The 22188-nt window shown below is 36.7% G+C and overlaps 1 protein-coding gene across 1 annotated transcript in view; it reads left to right on the top strand.

Moving 5' to 3' along the window:
* The window catches only part of atrnl1a (attractin-like 1a), a 271222-nt gene that overhangs the window by 130378 nt on the left and 118656 nt on the right, over positions 1-22188 (top strand). Inside the window, exon 26 of the mRNA XM_016457834.1 lies at positions 16246-16307. Coding sequence (XP_016313320.1) covers positions 16246-16307 — 62 coding nt within the window. The remainder of the gene's footprint in view (positions 1-16245; positions 16308-22188) is intronic.

Below are 22188 nucleotides of genomic sequence, written 5' to 3'. Positions count from 1 at the left end.
GATCGGCGCGTGGGCGTGGTCACATTAGCGATAATGAGGGCGACGGCCAAGACTTGACATCGCGTTGGTTTCATACTGATTACTTTGTCACATAATATTTGTTTTCGTCATGACTTACTTCGTTTAAAAGTAGACATGTTAAGCTTTCTATAGATATATCTGTCATGTGTGTGTCAAATATTCGCTGAGTTTCAGTTCATTTTAGTGACGCGTTTCAAACAGATATGCGCGGAGAATGTGACGGCTAAAAGCACACCCTGTTTATTTTCTTTATTTTGCAAAAGCACAATGTTTTGTTGATATTGTGAGTGTACACAAATAAAAGTAGACCCTTTACAGATTTAAATGCTGTATTACTCTTATATGTACGGTCAAGTATGAAGGAGCATTTTAGTTATTTTCGCTGTCAACATTCAAATCTGCAAAAAGTTCCGCCGGCGGAACTGTCGACCCCAGGAGGTTAATGCAGCTTCCACCCTTTGTAGAATTGATTCATACAACTTTTAAATAGTCTGTTGTTCAATGTTGTGTATCAGAACATCTGCCAGTTGCTTCAGAGATGTTGGAGGAGGGAATCAGCTTTTCACTCTTCTCTCCAAAGTTGTCCACAGTGGTTTAATAATATTCAAGTCAGGTGATTTGTTTGGCCAGGGCAGATGCTGAAGTTCACTTTGGTGCTTCAGATTTTATGAACATAGGACCATCTTTTTTTGCATTTTAGCATTGATGACTATGATTTAAAGGGGTCCTATTATGCTTTTTCACTTTTAGAATTTTAGTCAGTGTGTAGTTTGTATGTTTGGGCATAAAAAGATCTTCAAACTTACAAATCTCAAAGTCCACTCCAAAGGGAGATATATTTAGTTTTTTTAAAAATCCCTTTTCAAGAACTAAAACGAATGGATCGTTTGTTTTCCGGGTTTTGTGATATCACAAAGTGTCCCATTAGAATATCATTAAAATAATTCCCGCCTACGGAAATTCAAATGGTTGGGGGGTGGGGAGGGGCGAGGTCGTGGTTAAAACGCTTGGTTGAGTGAGTGCATCAGACACGACGACGAAGAAGAAGAAGTGCTGCTGTAGCCTCAAGTTTTCGCAAGTTATTACACATGCACCTGAATAATTATGTATGTAAATATGTATGTTACAATTATGAAAACGTTTTTATAATAAAGCTTTGTGTACAGCCGTTACCGGGGAAACCTTGATCTCTACCACTCCAACAGCGCCTGCTGCTGGCAGGGAATGAGTTTGCATATATATGCCGCCTGGGAAACACTGGACTGTGGTATAAATAAATTCAACTGTATAACAGTTTCACTGCAATTCATGTTATAATGTTAGAATTAAATAACGATAAAAAATAATGCATATGCACTTATCTGTACATAGTAAATGCAGTTATTTTTAACTAAACCGGAGCAGACGGAACTTGCTGCTTTGGCAAGGGGCGGGGCACTACTGAAACACCGTCTAAGCTGTTCGCCAATCAGCTTTCATCAGCGTTCATCAAACCCGGAACTAATTGAGCCGTTTGTGCCAGGCTGGGGAGAAAGATATTGTAATAATGTAAATTATGTAAAAAATAATGCGTTTTTCGAACCACCAAGCATGAGAGCATGTTCTAGTACACCCCCAAAACAAATTCAAGACATTGTAAAAGAGCATAATAGGACCCCTTTAAGTTTTAGCAGTTGCAGCTCTTTCATGCATGTTGGCTTTGTGAAGTTCTCTGGGGACAGTTTTTGTGGAAACAACAATATTGAGATTTGCTGTCACTTTTGCTGCAGTAGTTCTGTTGTTTGGACACAATCCTTCTTAGTTTTGATGGTCCCTATCATTCGCATGCGGTTTCTGCCCACTGTTCTTTTTTAGCTGATGAAGTCATATAATGCTTTGTGTACACAGTCATAATGGTAAATACTGTTGTTCTTGAAACTCCAAACAGTTGGGTTCTTTAAGTCACAGATGCTCCTGCTAAACAGGTTCCCATGATTTGCTTTTTTTGAAGTCTAACCTGTCACCCATTTTATCCGCAACTTATACAGCACTTCTGGAGAATATACACAATGAAAAAATAATCACCATGTTAGTTTTTTCACTGTTGCCTACACAAATCATATGAATCCCTGTAATAATAGGTGTTGACATTATTTTGACCAACCCCCAAAAAGGATGAAGTCAACGAAGACGACGACGAAAAATACTCGTTATTAACAAACATTTTTTCTGTGACCGAGACGTTGACGAGCTAAAACTAATATCTGATGACGAAATTTATTCCGCGTCTTGGTTAACTAGATGAGACGGGACTATAATGTTATTTGAGGACTACGGGACATTCAAAATGCATCCTATAGGCTATTTTCCTTCAAAATGTGCGTCCCTGTCATTGGATTGCAATCGGATGAGGGGCGTTTGCATATCTAGTCTCAGTATGGCAGCCGCAGTGGATGGATAGGCTACCAAAATGCGAACTAGCAATCTGAAACAAAAGCCTCAGCACCCGAAGGGGTAGGGATAAGGTGACCAGATGTCCCGTTTTTCCCGGGAGTCACAATTCGTTGTCATTAACTTAAAGTTAGTGAAGGCGGGATAGGCGGAATCGCGCTGATAGAAGTGCTCTCTCTTGCGCATGCTCCACTTTTCAGTTGTCATATACAGCGCGTGATCAGTTCTCAGTGCTCAAATACACACACAGCAGTCCAAATGTCTATCGTGTAGAGTATCTCACGTAAATTCCATCTTCAGGAATCGGCTAAAAACACATCTCTTCCATCTTTATTTGACCCTCTAACTCTAGCACTCTCTATTCTAATTCTATTCTTAAAAAAAACCAAAAAAAAAAACACTTGTCCCTTTTAAACTTGCACTCTATTCATTTACTGCTTGTTTTCTTTAAAAAAAAAAAACGAACACTTGCTTTCTAATCTTTTTGTATTATATCGGTTTTCTTTTCCTTTATTATACAATTAACAAAAGCAAAAAAGACCTCTAACACTGCTAGAAAAACAATTGCTCTATTCTTTTGCTATTCTATCTGTTTTCTTTTTATTTATTGAGACGGGACTATATGTTATTTGAGGACTACAGGACATTCAAAATAGTGGACAGATAGGCTAATAAAACGCGAACTAGCAATCTGAAACAATGGCCTCAGCACCCGAAGGGGTAGGGATAAGGTGACCAGACATCCCGTTTTTCCCGGGAGTCACAATTCGTTCTCGATTAACTTAAAGTCAGTGAATGCGGGATAGGCGGAATCGCGCTGTTAGAAGTGCTTTCTCTCGCACACGCTCCACTTCTTCAGTTCTCATATACAGCGTGCGATCGGTTCTCAGTGCTCAAATATACACACAGCAGTCCAAATGTCTATTGTGTAGAGTATCTCACGTAAATACAGTTGGTTATGGATTAATTGAATGTAAACAGGTGGGTGAAAACTGAATGTGTGTCAGTATTACATGCATGCCTTCCGTCTTAAAGGGACAGCATTCCTAATTAAATCCCTATCTGTGTCATTAATGTTAACCAACAAAAGATATCTTGTTAAATAAATGTATACAAGTAAACCTACTGTATCTGAAAAATGAGTTTAATTTGTATCCCTATTGTATTTGTCTTATTGTGCTTCTTTCTCAACACAAAATAATGATCTTTAAAAAAGCATCATATGACTCCTTTAACACTGTACATATAAAAATGTTGCTATTTTATACAAAATGGCTTAGTAGAAATACATGTATAAAAGGATTTTGTTTTTAAATAGTTCAGCTCCAACCCTTTTCTTGAAGTTAATATGACATCTTGTTACATGCCAAACTGTTGACGGATGAGCTTTTTATTTTGATATATTATATGGTAAATGATAAAGTTGTAAAATGATTACATTTTTGTTCAGATTTTCTGACTTTGATCAAAACAGCATCATGATCATCAATACCTTCATCATAATGGACCACAACAACAAATTACTGTAAATATCATCTATGAAATTTGTTTTTGATTTCAAGTCAGGCTCTCTAAGCCCTTGTGTCTAAATAGGGCATCAAGCATAAACCATTATGAAGTGTGTTATGCAAAAATAATATGTTTAATGATCCATGAGTCCGCTTTGTGCTCATCAATTATTTTGGAGTTCTTTAGAAAAGCACTGACAAACTGTACAAAATATCTTCATTCTCTTAGTATTGTCATTTATGAACTGAAGAAGACTTTTTAAATACTTGTGCTTTTTAATGTCCATTTGCATTTTGAGTTTAGATAATTCTGAGAAATCTGGTTTAACTCATAAAACCTCATATCATTTCTTTGAGGTCATGTTTGTTATTGTCTGTGTGAAAGAAAAAAGGGGGTTGTGTCAATGAACTGACGTGCCTTTTCACAGCCTGAAAATATCAGGGAATTGTATCCCTGTGATGTCAAAGCTGAATATTCAGCATCATTACTCCAGTCTTCAGTGTCACATGATCCTTCGGAAATCATTCTAATATGATGATTTGCTGCTCAAGTAACATTTCTTATCATTATCATTGTTGAAAACAGCTGTTAATATTTTGGTGGAAATCATATTACTTTTTCAGGATTTTTTGTTGAATAGAAAGTTCAAAAGAACAGCATTTATTTTAAATATTTTTGATAAATGTAATGCTTTTTTGCTGAATGAAAAATGTATTTATTTAAAATAGGAATTCTTACTGACCCCAAACATTTAAATGGTATGTCTGTCATAAAGTTTACCCTACTTTTCCATTCCCACTCTACTTCAGTTAAATTAAACGTTCACATTAAATGTGAAGGTTTTGGTCAGAACAGGTGGTGCTGCATCTAATCGGGCCGCTGAGTAAGCCAACAAAGTCATCAGTCTTCCCAGCAACCCTCAGTCAGATCCTGCTGTGCCCTGTGTGAGAGTGCAACTGCACTGTGGCCTGTTAGTATCAGCCGTCTATTGATTGTGGCTGTAAATCATTCCCATTAATGCAGTTTTACCTTAGCCACATATAGATGAGATAGTAACACAAGCCCTTAATTGTTCTCATCAGGAGCCCAGTAACACAGTCATCTATAGACTGATCTAAGTAACCTGAGAAGAACCGCTTCTCCGGCACTGACCGTCATCACATCTGATGGACATCCAGTCAAACTGCTTTCAAAATAAAATCATCCATCCCTCCGATTTATTGGCCTATTTGGTGCATAAAGAGAAAATAATATTTCCTCCTGCCAGTCGCAGTGAGAGATGTTGCATCTTCCTTTTAAATGACTCTTTTATCGACTCGAGAAAGAGATGAAACTGCTGCCGCTCTTAGCTAGAGCACAGTGTCTTTCAGTATTTGCTTATGAAAAGCTCATTTTGTTCATACAAAGTGATACTGAAATATTGACACAATGCCAAATGCTCCGAATGTGCTTTCTATTACTTTCTCTGTGTCTCGTGGGCCAAGTGCACTCAGCCTGTCAGTGAAGGTTACGCATGGTCGTGGCGTGTCTAATACAGTAGAGTATTTTATGTAGTCTCATACTTCATGTGGATTAATCGTGTAGGTCAAGGCTGTAGTGACCCATCCACAGGCTATGTGCAGAGACACACATGCAGGCAGAAGCAAATGTGAGAGATGTGTCGCTGTCGGCCCTGTGGCTGAAGAGAGCTGCTGACATACGAGTGATTGCTATCACAGTTGGAGTTGTGCGCCGCATTCATCACCCTCAGTCTTCACTTTTCTGCTGCCTGCAGTCTCTGTCTTCAGTCACTCACTCCTCTTCCACTCTCTTTATCTCTTTCATGTCAGACACTGGCAGAGATTCTCCATTTATGACAGATCTCACCCCATGCTCAGTCTGAAAGAGTTGATCACACCAGTTGAATCAAATAAGCAGATTCATAAATGTTTAGTCTGTTATTTTTTAAAATATAAAAAAAAAGTAAAATTAATAAGAAATTCATGGTTTTATTCAGCAAGGATGTATTAAATTAAAAATGACAGTAAAGACATTTTAGTTATAAAAGATTTTTATTTCAAGTAAATGCTGTTCTTTTTAATTATTTATTAAAGAATCCTGAAAAATATGACGGTTTCCACAAAAATATGAAGCAGCACAACTGTTTTCTATGGAAGCCTGTTTCCGCCACTGAATAAAAAATAAAAAAAGATTATTGCGAATTTTTATCTCACAATTCTGACTTTTTTTTTCTTCTCAGAATTGCATAATATAAACTCACAATTGCGAGTTATGAAGTCAGAATTGTGAGATATAAACTTGCAATTCTGAATTTTTTTTTATCAGAATCGCGTGATATAAACTCACAGTTGCAAGAAACAAAGTCAGAATTGCAAGATGTAAACTTGCAGTTGCAAGAAAAAAAGTCAGAATTGTGAGATAGAAAGTCGCAATTACCTTTTTTAAATTTTTTTATTCAGTGGCAGAAACAGGCTTCCATAGATTTCAACATTGATAATAATAAGAAATATTTCTTGAGCATTAAATCATCATATTGGAATGATTTCTGAAGGATCATGTGACACTAAAGACTGGAGTAGTGACTGCTGAAATTTCAGCTTTGCCATCACAGGTATACATGATTTTTGAAACATATGCAAATAGAAAAAAAAAATTTAATTGAAATTTTAATACTGTTTCACACAGTGCTATTATATTCTTTTTTTGCATTTAATGTTTGAATTATAAAAAGTAGGGTAAAAGTCAAAAATCTGTGTATTTTATAATATTCACACACATTTCATGTGATATCCTCACATATTTCTGAACCTGATAATTACAGACAATTTTTTAATAAACAATGCAGAAATGTAATAACTACAAAAAAATTGAGATTAATCACATATTCCCAGCAGTGTTTGCACACGTGTTTCTGCCCTAATGCTTGCCATTATTTGTATCTCTTCCTATTAATCATGATTCTCTGCTCATGGTTTAACATTACCTGGTTATCAGGTTTAATCCAGATCAAATAAGCCCAGTCTTTCAGACTCATTAATGAGTAACAGTAGGAGAATCAGGATAGTCATGTGCAAAGGAGGCTGCTCGGCTTGGGAAAGGCTACCCCAGTGATGAAAGCATTTCCTGCCTTCACTCTGCTCCCCAGGGTTATCGCCCCAGTCTCAGGATGACATCAGCTTAGAGCTGAGGGCTGGTTAGGGGGCAGAGCATGGGGAGATTTGCCCATCCTGCTGGAACAGACATATATTTAATTTGTCACTGCGGTCCTGTACCTCACCCCTCCGGTATTTTTCAATCCACATCCACAATGGGCTGCTCTTCTCACCCCTTTTTATATCCTTTATATTTATAAGATATTATACCGTATATATGAGACTGTTTAATCAATTAATTTAAAATCAAAAAGTGTATATAATACTCAAAGTAAGCCACAATACTTATTCTGACTTATATCTCACTGGATAGCTTTCTGTGTTGTATGGCCATTTTGTTGCAGCCATTCTGGGCCGAGGAATGGACAGTGATTTGATTTTCTCCACACACACACGTCGCTTATTTTCCCCAGTCCAGTGGACATCATTAAATAGAATGCCTTTGGTAATCTCATTTCTGACAGACAGTTTGCAGTCTACCTTAGCCGCTGTCCATCTCGGACATCTGAGCGAATCTCTTTGGATAAAGGGAAAATTCAAACGGTTAGCCAGAAACACAGTGGTGCCATATCTGTTGATAGCTTTATCACAGCAGATTGGCTTTCATGGGGTTGAAAGAGGATAGGTAAAGCTAAGTGCTCAGTGCTCCTGAATACGAGAAGGCCATGACAGCAGAGATTACTTCATATGCTGCGTCTGTTCTCACTCTCTCTCTCATTCATATTACCTATGTAATGCTCCATAGTTCCTTTTGTGGAGAAGGAATGGGAAGAAAAAGAGCAAAACTTGCACTGATGTGAATCCTGTTACATATTTACTTTATTTTACTTGTACATCAATTTGATAATAATAATAAAAATAATAGATTTAATTTAAAATACTGATATTACCTATTTGTTATTATTATAATAATTATTATTATTACAGTGGGGAAAATATGTATTTGATCCCCTGCTGATTTTGTAAGTTTGCCCACTTACAAAGAAATGAAGGGTCTGTAATTTTTATGGTAGGTTTATTTTAATGGATAGATACAGAATACCAACCAAACAATCCAGAAAAAAAACACATTATATAAAGGTTAGAGATTGATTTGCATTTCAGTGAGTAAAATAAGTATTTGATCCCCTACCAACCAGCAAGAATTCTGGCTCCCACAGATTGGTTATGTGCCCATGTGGAACACAGATTAGTCCTGCCACTTTAAGAAGTTACTCCTAATGTCATCTCGTTAGGTGTATAAGACACCTGTCCACATAATCTGTATCTTCCATTCCAACCTCCATGTGCAACACAGATTAGTCCTGCCACTTTAAGAAGTTACTCCTAATGTCAGCTCGTAGGGTGTATAAAAGACACCTGCCCACACAATCTGTATCTTCCATTCCATCCTCTCCCACCACCATGGGCAAGACCGGAATGGATTACAAGATGAGCTACAAGACCATCAGCTAGAAGCTTGGTGAGAAGGAGACAACTGTTGGTGCAATTATTCGGAAATGGAAGAAATACAAAACAGCCATCAATCGGCCTCTGTCTGGAGCTCCGTGCAAGATCTCGCCTCATGGGGTAAGGTTGATCATGAGAAAGGTGAGGGATAGCCCCGAACTACACGGGAGGAGCTCGTTAATGATCTTAAGGCAGTTGGGACCACAGTCCCCAAGCAAAACATTGGTAAGACACTACGCCGCAATGGACTGAAATCCAGCAGCGCCCGCAAGGTCCCCCTGCTCAAGAAAGCACATGTACAGGCCGTTTAAAGTTTGCCATTGAACATCTAAATGATTCAGAGAAGGCTTGGGAGAAAGTGCTGTGGTCAGATGAGACCAAAATTGAGCTCTTTGGCATTAACTCGACTCGCCGTGTTTGGAGGGAGAGAAATGCTGACTATGACCCCAAGAACACCATCCCTACAGTCAAGCACGGAGGTGGAAACATTATGCTTTGGGGCTGTTTTTCTGCTAAGGGTACAGGACGACTTCACCGCATTGAGGGGCAAATGGACAGGGCCATGTACTATTAAATCTTGGACGAGAACCTCCTTCCCTCAGCCGGAAAACACTGAAGATAGGTCATGGATGGGTCTTCCAGCATGACAATGACCTGAAACATACCGCCAAGGCAACAAAGGATTGGCTCAAGAAGAAGCCCATTAAGGTCATGGAGTGGCCTAGCCAGTCTCCAGACCTCAATCCTAGAGAAAATCTGTGGAGGGAGCTGAAACTTAGAGTTGCCAAATGACAGCCAAGAAATCCTTAAGGATTTAGAGAGGATCTGTAAAGAGGAGTGGACCAAAATCCTGCCTGAGATGTGTGCAAACCTGGTGACCAACTACAAAAAACGTCTTACCTCTGTGCTTGCCAACAAGGGTTTCTGCACCAAGTACTAAGTCATGTTTTGTTTGGGGATCAAATACTTATTTCACTCACTGAAATGCAAATCAGTTTCTAACCTTTATATAATGTGTTTTTTTTTCTGGATATTTTGGTTGGCATTCTGTCTCTATACATTAAAATAAACCTACCATAAAAATGACAGACCCTTTATTTTTTTGTAAGTGGGCACACTTGTAATTCTTACAAAAAAATTACTATTGTTATTATTATTATTATTATTCATACATGTTCTTTTTTGTATTTTAAAAACTACCACACATAACAAAACTAAAATTAAATGATTTTATTTTGTAGCCTAGTTATTGGCTAATCTATATAATTTTGTGTCACACATTTTTTTTGTACAGATTTAGAGAAAGATTTATTAAAACTTGTAACTTTTTGCTTCAGCAGTAGTGTCAATACAATATAAACCTCAGAATCAAGGCCTTAGATCACCAAAACTTGACATTGTGGCTTCATTTAATGCCAAATGTATATTGTGAGTGTGTATGATTTAGCATCATGTCATACAAGGATGCTATTAGTTTATTCCACCTCAAATGATATAGGTGAGCCACATCTCTGCATGTGACTGATTATAAATATGAAACTCATTTGAATATTGTAGGTATGCATAATATTCAACTAATATCTTACTGCAGTAATTAGGTTCTGTCATGAATATGTTAATGTACCATCTGCAGATATTCATGCTCTCTCTCTCTCACACTCACTCTCTCGCTCTGCCATGTCTTTGTGCCACACGTCTAGTTCAGAAAGTCAGATATCATACTCATAAATCTTATAATTCTTTTAATATTCCTGGGAAAGGTAGAGGAGCATCTATTTTTACCCTTTCCCATGCACTCAACCACAAACAAACCTGTCCCCCCCCCCCGTTGCAACGGCATGTTGATCACTGACCAGTGCTAAGGTTTGCAGTGTCCCCTCCTCATCCCAGCTTTTGATATTCTCCTTAGAGAATTGTTCTATTTGCCTTTAACAGCTCCCTGTGCTTTTATGTGCAGGCCTCACAGCGCCTCTGATTCACGCTGGTTCTGTTTTGCCTCAGAGTTCTTGGTCCTCAAAGGTGGTATTGAACTTTAAAAAGCACATGCACTCAATAATCACTTAGCCTCTGATCTTTGTACAATTATGGTGTAGTGCTGGACACTTTTACACTAACAGTAAAATGCTTCTCATGAGCTCTTCCATTAGATCGCTCCAGATGCTTTCTGAACTACAGTTTCAACATATTTCTGATGTCCCCTGTTATATTTTACGAGTACTTACAATATATAAGATTAGGTGTGACTGTCTGAAACAGGTGTCTGTAGATTTTGACATTTGTAAGGTTTCATCCTTCTTTCTAAAGAAGATTAATTACAACATTAATTTTATTCATTTTAATCTGTTGACAGCCATAATCTAGTTTATCTTCAGTTTATACATCTAACAGTGGTGGGTAGAGCCAAATACAGTGATAGTTTAAAAGAAAAACAAGGCAGATGTCAGGGTTTGTTTGTTTTTTTCAACAATTTTTTGGAATGGGGTCCATTGGTCTTTGGCATCAGAAAGTTTGAAAAACCCTTGCTTAGTAATTGAGTAGTACAATGTTTTATAGATCAACCATAGTTTCATCCGTATTTCCATATGTTTGGTCTCTATTTATTATTTTTTTAATTTTAATTTTAATTACATTTTTGAAGTCCTTCATATGGTTTGTTGACATACTGTCAAGAACCAACTTTTATGTAGCTATGCGCATGAGTGCAATTTGAGATCATTCTGTAGCTACAGTCGAGGAGGAAAAATGACCTTCTGAATGACATACATAGTCTGCAACTGGTCATGTAATTTATTCGCCATTAAGTCAACAACATGACAAAAAAACAAGAAACTAAATTGCTTAATTTGCTATTAGCTCCTTTCTTGTAACGTGCACAAGGCATTTGCAAGCGCAGCTGCATTCTAATGCATTAGCAAACATTTTCTGACAGATTTAAAGTTTTATGAAAGTGGGTCTGCCTTCAGGAAACTTTTCTAGAGTGTTTTTCCTGCCAAACTGTTGTTTTGCATTGCACTGGGCAATAGCTAAATGTAAATTAGATGTATAAGAAAGCATTTTAGGATAATTGGATGCTAATGCAAAATGAAATCAATACATTTAGTATAGAGGGGTTTGGTCTTGGATATTATCACACTCTTTTCTAGTAAAAAGAGAAATTATGGTAATGCAATCTGCTTCCATGATCCCTGACATCTGGCACAGTGTTCCACAAATTTCCAAAAAAAATTTTTGTGGTATTTTTGGTACACCTCACTATTTTATTTTATTTGTTTTTGTTATTTTTGGTACACCTCACTATTTATTTATTTTTTGCCTTCATGTCAAGTTCATTCTCTATATGTGATTGGAGAATGTGTGTTTCGACTCTGTGTGGTAAATTATAGCTTGATCAATATAAATAAATTATAAAAAAGACAGTATGATACAGTACATGCTTTAAACCTCTCTTCACCCATCTGCAATAAAGCATGATGGTGTAGCTACTGTGAGAGCAGCTGACACGGCACGAGCCAGAGGTCTGGCACTAACAGAGATGTGTGCTCGTTCATAGACCAGCATGCTTTTGCTTTAGTGGACTTTGGGCCTAAACTCCTGAGCCTGACCACCAATCACCATTTTCAGGTCATTAAATCTCTTCTGTAGATATCTAAAATCTACAAGGTCAGGAAAAAGGCGAGAACTTGGAATCTGCTAGCTAGCATACCCATAATGTTCTTTTATATCCTCAAAGAGCTATTTAATCGAGGTGGCAAAGTCAGGGTTATTAGTTAGAAGTTGGAGTGAGATGCAGAGAAATATGCTGACGGTATCATGATATACTCAGTGCTTATCAGGGTTTTTATTATTTTAATTGACAAGACAACAAACCATCAAAAATAATGTGTCTTTGTCTGCCAAGCTGCTAGGACTGTGTAGCCAATGATCAACTTCCCTTGGGCCTCTTAAAGGGATAGTTCACCCAAAACTGAAAATTCTGTCATTAATTACTCACCTTCATGTCGTTCCAAACCCGTAAGACTTTCGTTCATCTTCTGAACACAAATTAAAATATTTTTTAAATCTGAGAGCTGACCCTCTATAGACAGCAAGGGAACTACCACGGTCAAGGCACATAAACGTAGTAAAGGCATCATTAATATAGTCCATGTGACATCAGTGATTTAATCGTAACTTTATGAAGCTGCAAGAAAACATTTTGTGAATTAAAATAAAATTACATTTGAACCACTGATGTCACGAGGACTATTTTAACGATGTCTTTACTACATTTCTGTGCCCTGAACATGGTAGTTTCCTTGTCTATGCAGGGTCAGAAAGCTCTTGAACTTTATCAAAAATATCTTAATTTACAATAATATTGTGAAATATTATTACAATTTAAAATAATGTTTTTCTATTTTTAGCCAGATTACAGTTCCACATTATGATCTGATTGCATTTATTGCCACTTGCATTGCACGTAAGAGGTTATGTTATCTGCAGCATATTTGACATTTCCTGTTTTCCTTTCTTTAGGAGAAGGGAAGGAAATGTTTGGGGAGAGAAATAAGAGAAATGAGATTCCAGTGAAATAATTTGATAAATAACCAGATATTGTTGATTAAATCTTGTTTGATTCTTACTAGAATAACAAGAAAAACCCAAAAATCTGCAACATATTTCAGCGATTCAGAAATGTGATTATGTGCAGCGCAATGGAGGCACCCATGATGGGGTGACTCACTCCATGTACTATGAATCAAATAATATGAGTCTTCATCTCATACTCTATGCATATATTATTATTTAACCCTATTTCTCAAATTCACATCTATTATTTGTGTATTTTTAATTAAAAACTTTCTATACCTTAATGCCAAACGCTACAGACAAAAACATTGTTTCGTCATGTACTGAAATGTTATTTATTTATTAATTTTTTGCTGTTTGGCTTACATAATATATTATGACAATACATATCTTTAAAGACTTTCTTCCCTACAGTAGCCCTTACATACACCAGGCTTTACAGTTTTACTCCTTTCTATAGTTTGATGGTTTTTATAGAGGGGTTTGTTTATATATCATTTGCCCGATTTATAAAACTACTTAGAAAACTATATAGTATAATGTGTCAAAAAAATGAAACTAAACATTTTGAACCTGGTTTCTTCCGATGTTCAGATCTTTTTTTTTTTTTTACCCTATTCACCCTGGGTGTCTTGCCTTAAGGACTGGAGCGCATTTACTAATAGTGATTTTCTCAATTCGTGTGTTACCGCTCTCAACCCAGCATGATGTTTACAGTAAAAGGCTGAATTTAGGAGCGGGGAGGAGTCAAGAGCACTTCAGTAAGGTACCAGCTCCAGCCACCAGCTCGGCTCGCTTAATGGCCAGTCCCTCTGGCAAGAAAAATCAGCTTTTCTCAACACTTTCTTTCTTTCAGTTTTTGATTGTCATGCACTTTCACTGCATAAAGCAAATGCCAGTAAATCACTTAAGGGCTGACCAACCCCCTCACTTCCACCTGCGCACACACACCTCCCTATCCGCTCCTCTCCATCTATCCTAATGCCCCTTTCTTCCATCCAGAAATAAAAGCACATTTACGACGGTCGGAAATGTCTCATGGATGTATTAGTCACCTTTCATGATCACCGGCTGTGCACCCCGGCACAAACGAACACAGCTGCGCAGCCTGACAATGAAGGTCCGCATGTAATGTCTGTATGTGTGTGCGTAATTGCCTCACTATATACCTGCCTCTGTTTTTGCAGTCGATGATAGTGTGTTCTCCAAGAAAAAGAAAAGTGCAAGTCCAAAACTCATTCGAACTAAGTAAACACATTTTGTCGCCTGAACTTTTAAAGCACGCCACTTCTTGAAACATAAATCACTGTGATAACATCTGACATTTACAAATCAATCATAAAATGACATTTTCTTTTATCAGATGGTCGATTTTTAGATGGAGATGGAGTGCGGATTCAGATTTAGATAGGTTTAGTTGGGAGAATTATGTATTGGATTCTCATAAGCAATCGATGTGAGTGGCCTCAGATATTGAAAAGGCAAATAATTCGGTCATGTAGCTAAAGCAATCAGCGAATGGACAGGAACACTGGATCTTATTTGTGGGGTTGACTGCAACAGCTGAGAAATCAAATGCATTTTATATAACACACTGTGGTTATTGTACAGCTTACGTAAGGGAGGACTGGGAGAAATGTTAATCTACCGAACCCCAGTGATTTCAAACGCTATCTAGTTATGTATTAGCACGTTACGTAATGTAATGAATTAGCCATCACAGACTTTTACTCCTAGTAGCTTTTGGGGTCTTTCATCCTTATGTGGTCTAACCTTGGGACCCATGACGTACATGCACCATGTAAAAAAAAAATGAAATGTTCGTAAAACTTGCAAAATGAAGGCAACAGTTGGCATGACTTAATTTGAGTTCATTTACATGAATCTATTTTTATATACATTTTAAGTAAATGTATTGACTGAACTTAAGTGTCAAGTTGTTGTAACGAAATATGTTATTGTAATTAAAAACTATTTGGATTACGTAACTTTACAATTTTTACTTGTTTACTTAATTTGCATGGTTTTAAATTGTTCAATATAACAGTATAAGTTATTAGAACTTATAAAGTAAATTGTAGGTTTTTTTTCAGCATTTATTTAATTGATGTAAGATTTTTTTTTTTAATTATTAATTTATTTTTTAGTGCACTTCAGACCTTTATGTTTGAGATGTGTTAATCTTAATAAGGGGTATATTTTGACAGTTTCAATATTGTGCTAACACTGCTATTTCTAATTGCTTAGTGTTTTAGTAGTGATATGAATAAATGTTTCACTGCATAATTAGTTTACTTTTAATTGCTTTCCATTATGTGGATTATACTATTCCATAATGCAGATAGTAGCAAGCTGTTATCATTGCAAAAGTACTTGTGTTTTTGAGCCTTAGAGTCTTTTAGAATATTTAAGATTGGTGAATGAACTTGAGATATTATGTGTAATGGTGGCAAAATAAATAAATAAAATCCATAAATAAATAAAATTCCACATTGACAAAGTCAAATAAGGCACCATAGATGCACATAATTAAAGTCCCTATTCGGCAGTTGGGGGAAATTCATGTTGCTTGTTTTCTAAGGAACCTTGCCAAAGTGTAGAAAATTAATATGCCATGAATATGTAATAAAACTACTTACATGTCAAGTAAAAATTATTTTGATTAGAAGCATTTATTATTCTACATAAAGTTTGCAGTGTAAGGTGCACAACAAATTCAAGTTAGATTAGATCAACAACATAAACACTTGATTAAATTATATGTCAAGTTTATTACCGGCCATCTGTTTTTTCAGAAAGCTTTTAAACATGGTTCAACAGTAGTTTATTTTTTGTCACCTAGCCCAGCGTGTTGCTTTTTTTCCCTTCAAATCTGAAGCCATTTGGTGATTAAAATGTTTATTGAAATAAGACTTTTAAACTGCACTGCACTGTGTTTAATATGACAAAAACTGTTTCAGGAGACATTATTGCAGAAATCTATGTAATTATGATTCACAGTACTATATGCTCCATTATAAATATATTTGGTATCTTTCAACAATAGTTTTGCTTGATATATTACAAGGGTAATAATAATCCAATCTCTAACACCTTTTTTCTTCTTTTCTCACAGATATCCTTCTCTCAACATGGCAGCATCATGGACCTGGTGCAGTTCTTTGTCACATTTTTCAGGTATGCACACTTCATTAATTTAAATGAAATGTTCTGTGAGTTTAAACAGAATAAAATTTGTGAATAAATAAAAAATGTACTTTCTTTCTCCATAATATGCATTGAATTCTAGTTTTTGGAATTTAGTGAGATAGGTTTGCTGAGGATGCAAGGATGCATTAACCTCACCATCCAAAGCCATTAATGAAGGCTGGCTGATGAATAAGCACAATAGGTATAATTGTGTTGGCTGTGATGAAGCCAAACACTGCCACTCTTGCTGTCTCTGCAAATAAACACATTCTATGAAAACATGTGTCTAATCTTAATTATTAAAGATTATAAAAAGAAAATGGACATGTCTTAATACACATGTACCTACACTACTCTTTTAATTTTATTCTTGAATGGCAGCCAGAACCATATGCACATTTTTGCCAGTAATGAAAAGCATCCATTTCTGTGACAGCACATGATGTTTGCAATTGCATGGTTTCATTTTCAGTTTTCACTAGTCATATGTGTTCAGAAATGTCATACTTGTCATAGTTCTGGACAGTCAAATTACAGAGCTCAGCAGTTGTGTTTAAAGTGCCTCAAAGTGCAGCAAAATAATTACATGCCACCTACTCTGTATAAATAATAACATGCCGCCTGCTATGTATAAATATTGAAGCTCGCGTTAGACTGTCAGCCTCCTCTGTATTGTGTTTTGTGGGATTTTTAACTATCAGGTCAAAACAGATGTCATGTAACGTCATTCCAACCTTTACTTATCAACTTGTTTATCACAGAAAAACAGAATGTTGCTATAAATTAACTGACATGAAGGGAATCTGCCATTTTTTATTATAAGAGTATTTCATCATTTGACTTTATTTGATAAACAGATATATAATTTTTATTAATAGATTGTGCTGGAAAATGCACCGTAACACTGTGACTTTGACATTGGCCATTTATAGGGATAGTTCACCCAAAAATGAAAATTCTGTCATTAATTACTCACCCTCATGTCGTTTTAAACCCGTTCATCTTCGGAACACAAATTAAGATATTTTTGATGGAATCTGAGAGCTGTCTGACCCTGCATAGACAGCAACGCAACTGAAATGTTCCCAAGTCCAGAGACGTAGCAAGGAGATCGGTAAAATAATCCATGTGACATCAGGGGTTCAACCGTAATTTTACGAAACTACGAGAATAATTTTTGTGCACAAAAGAAAAAAACCCCGAATTTATTCAACAATTCGTCTCCTCCGCGTCACCCTGGTGCCATTTTGGAGAGTATCAGCTGGACGCAAACAGCACACAAAAATTATTCTCGTAGCTTCGTAAAATTACGGTTGAACCCCTGATGTCACATGGATTATTTTACAGATCTCCTTGCTACGTTTCTGAACTTGGGAACATTTCAGTTGTATTGCTGTCTATGCAGCAAAGCTGTGCTGTCAGACAGCTCTCAGATTCCATCAAAAATATCTTAATTTGTGTTCCGAAGATGAACGAAGGTCTTACGGGTTTGAAACGACATGAGGGTGAGTAATTAATGACAGAATTTTCAGTTTTGGGTGAACTAACCCTTTATCTTGTATGTATCCATATTTGTGTGCAGTAATTTCAAGCGGATATGATTGTGTGAGTGTGCACATCCCAACATTCACAAAGGTTAAGGTCATGGCAACAGGGATTCGATGTGTGCTAAACAGATTCTTGCACTTATTATCCAGTATGAATTGCAAGAGCTTTTTGTTGTTGTTGTTTTGCTATAGTGGGCATGGGAATGTGTTGATTGATATCAAAGTTGAAGCTAGAGGCTGTAGGGTTTTGTTGTTTGGTGTGCATTTAGTCCTCTGCAGGCGAGGGACACGTCTGATGTAATTCATCATGGCATTTGAGGGAGATTGGTGCGTATACTTTGTATTCCTCCCATTTTAAATCCCTTTCTCTCTTTTCCTCACTCCTTTCATATCTTCTGGCTGTGGATTCACAGTTCTGGTTCTCTGTCAAGAGTATACTTGAAGTTCAAGCCAAGTTCTTCAAAGCCAAAGTTCAGACAAATGCCCGACTGTTTTACAATGCCAAAACAGACATCAAGCTCTATGGAAAATATTGTGTTGAGGTAAATTGAGTGTGCTGCATTGGCACACTTAAGTTATTTTAATTACACGGATGAATAATGGTGTTTGTTTGTAAAACAGCATTAAGGAGCATTGAGTATTGATTTGGAGCTCTGTCACTTTGTGTCCGTGGCTTGGCTGACAGATTGTTTATGAATTTGTAGTTTTTCCGGGAAAATAAATGAGAACGTTATCTTTAATAGAACTGGACAAAGTGTCCAGAAATGTTGATAGTCAAAAGAAAAAAAGAATGAAAGAGAGAAAAAATGACATATATGAAAATTGATTTAAAGGGATAGTTCACACAAAAATGAAAATTACCCCATGATTTACTCACCCTCAAGCCATCCTAGGTGTATATGACTTTCTTCTTTCAGATGAATACAATTGGAGTTATATAAAAAAATGTCCTGGCCCTTCTAAGCTTTTTAATGGCAGTGAATGGCTGTTGAGATTTTGAAGTCCAATAAAGTGCATCCATCCAACATAAAAAGTACTCCGCACGGCTCCAGGGAGTTAATGACGTTTTTGTAAGAATAATATCCATATTTCAAACTTTATAAACCATCATTTCTAGCTTGCGCTTATTGTCGTACGCGCATTCACGAGAAAGTGGTGTTCCAGAGGATGACGTAGGAAGTAGGCGAATGCGGAAGCACATAGGAGGGAGCAAAACAAAACACTGGTCATGAATTAGAAGTTCAAAACGAGGATTTGTAAAGAAACATGTCAGAGGATTTCAATATAAGCCAAGAGGAGACTGCTTTCCTTTGCTGTAAACAAAACTTGGTTCTTACAAGACTAGCATGATCTCACTGGAGCTTACGCTATGCCTACGTCAGCCGCTGGAATGCCACTCTCTTAAGTACGTGCATATGACAGTTAGCAGAAGATTATGGTTTATAAAGTTTTAAATATGGATTTTTTCTTACACAAATGCTTCGATTCACTTCAGAAGGCCTTTATTAACTCCATGGAGCCATGTGGAGTACTTTTATGATGCATTTTATTGGACTTCAAAATCTCGACTCCCATTCATTGCCATTATAAAACTTGGAAGGGCCGGGACATTTTTAATATAACTCTGATTGTATTTGTCTGAAAGAAGAAAGTCATATACACCTAGGATGGCTTGAGGGTGAGTAAATCATGGGAGAATTTTCATTTTTGGGTGAACTATCCCTTTAACTGAATATTCATATATTAGAGAACAGTTTTAAAACACTGGTCAGCCTCAAATAATGCTGCAAAAGTAAGTGAGGTTACCCAATAACATACCTTTCAGATTGTTTGTGATTTTTTTTTAAACCTTTGTATTTCCTTCAGTTTTTTTTTTTCCTCTTAAACATTTTCTGTGTCTGGATGTCACAGTAACCGTGTAACTCTGACTCCCTAACCTGATTGGCTGTCAGGATGATGGATGTACTGCCGTGTACCAGACACACTAAAGAGGTAAACAAACACTTCTCTAGCGGAACACAAGTGGGCCTGGTAAGCTACTTACAGAGATTAGAGCCAATTATATTTCATATCAACTTCATTCTGCATTCACAATTTGTTCCATTCAAAGTTGGATGTGGGATAGTCCCGCTTGATATCGCTTATCTTTATCTATAAAGGCATTTCATTGATCGCTGAGCAGTTTCTGTTTGTCAACAGAGGAGTCTCCTAGCAAGCACATTTTAGAGGATAAACAAGGATGTTCTGCAAGTTTTTAAGAGATCGTTTACAGTGTTTTACATATCAGTCTCCACAAACATTTGCTAAACAAATCTGAAGCATTTGATATTGCATAGTAATGTAATCTTCACTGATTGATGCATTTTATTTGCTTAAATGTGAATGTTTATCCTTGAGTACCGCCATGTTTGTGTTGCTTCAAACAAGTTTTGTAAGATGCAAGTCAGACTTAAAATGACTTTTTTAGAGTGCTGCAAGAATGAGTCCTAAAACCAGGAAATGGGTTTTCTCTTTTAGTGTTATTGTCCCAAAGTCAAAAGTTTTTTTGACTGCATTTTTGTTACATTCCTGAAATAAGAAATGTGGTTAGCACAAGCTCAGGATATTTTTACATTTTATTCTAGTGTGTAAAATACATCAGCCTTTATGGGTCTTAAAAAAGTTGCTAACAAGTGACTAAATGGGTCTACAGAGATGGTCACATACATTGTCAGCGTCATCACACAGAGTGGGAGGACTCACTAGTCCGCTTTTACAGACTGATTATGTTCATACACTCAAACTGTTGCTCAAATTGTGGTGTAGTTTGTTTATAGCCTTTATAACTTTAGCTTTTATCTTTTTAATTCTGGCAATTGTATTTAGGCTTCACAATTCATAAAAGTTACAGTGTTTATTTGTGACGATTATACTTTCGATAAACTGTTTCCCACAATAATCCAAAAGCCAATGGGAAAATTGTATTGGTTTTTATCCCGGGTGGGAACCTGGGTGTTGCTAACTTCACTTTTTGCCAACAAAAATACACCATCACTGCCATACACAGCAGTTATATGGAAGGCAGCATTACAGTATAACTTAGTGAAAGAATCAAAATATTAAATTAAAGTTAGCCAGTGAAACATTCCTTTTTTTTCACCATCTGATTCATGCATTTGATTAGCATATTACCTCCAGCTCTTAACGTAATCTTAATTAGAAGTGCGTTTCTCAAAATCTTCCTAAAATTTCAAAACACCCTCATGAGAGACTATGGGCTTCCAGCCTAAAGCAAGTAGATGGATATTTATCTCTTTCTGATTCATCTGGCTTTGATAAAGTTGATGAGATTTTTAATCAGTCTGTAAACTGTGCTGTCTGTCATGCTCACCCCAGAGGTTTTTTAATGTATTTCAATCCATTCAAATATTTGTGTCTTTCTAAACAAAGAGACCATTACGCAGATTAGGTAGAAAAAGTATTCAAAAAATATAAAGCGCTTTAAAATAATAAATGGGACAATGGGAATAAAATGATAATATTGTATGTATATTTGGAAGAACTCCTTTTAGTTGTACAAAAACTGGTGTGCACTTAGAGAAAAGTCTGTACTGTTGAACAGATAGGTGTTTCAGTGTAGTCCCTCATTAGCTTCGAAAAGTCATTTTGAATATGTTTTCTTTGAAGAGTGACTTCTTTTTTTTTTGCCGTCTCTGCTTTCTTGGAGCTCCACTAAATGAGCAAGAAAAACAGTAACAATTAAAGAGCGCTTAAGCCTTTCACCTACTCCTCCAGCTAATTGGTGACACCGCAATTCGGTTTAGCCCAATTACACACACACGCTCTCTCTCTATGTTGATTAACATTCATCTACCTCTCTTTTTTTCTCCTCCTTTCTTCCATCAGGACAGAAGTGGTCCACAGGGCTGAAGTGTTGAGTGAGCGTGCTCATATCAACAATGATGTTATTAACGCTCATTCTCTCCCACTCGTGATTTGAGCGTAATGGGGCTTTTGTCCTTTGTACCTACTAGAGCGAGTGAATACGAGATTATGCATTATTGTGACTCATAAACATAAGCAGGACAGGGCGGGATGACAAATAGATACAGGAAGTGACTGTGATGGTGTGCATGTTTATATCTTCAGCTCAGGTTGTCTGGTTGTCTGTATTGATTGTGTAATCCTTGTTGGCTTTCTTTGCTCTCTCAGGCTGCTTTGGTAGATTGGCTCTTCTCATTCATCCTTCAGACTGTTGTTGCTACAAAATCAATACTACAAACAGATCACACGCTACAAAAACTGACTACACATACACATTGTACACAAAATCATTTATTTAT

The sequence above is a fragment of the Sinocyclocheilus anshuiensis genome, unplaced genomic scaffold (genome assembly GCF_001515605.1).
Source record: "Sinocyclocheilus anshuiensis isolate Anshui unplaced genomic scaffold, SAMN03320099.WGS_v1.1 scaffold63, whole genome shotgun sequence".
Lineage (NCBI taxonomy): Eukaryota > Metazoa > Chordata > Actinopteri > Cypriniformes > Cyprinidae > Sinocyclocheilus > Sinocyclocheilus anshuiensis.
The sequence above is the reverse complement of the archived record's forward strand: the minus strand, read 5'-3'. Positions and strand labels throughout refer to the sequence as shown.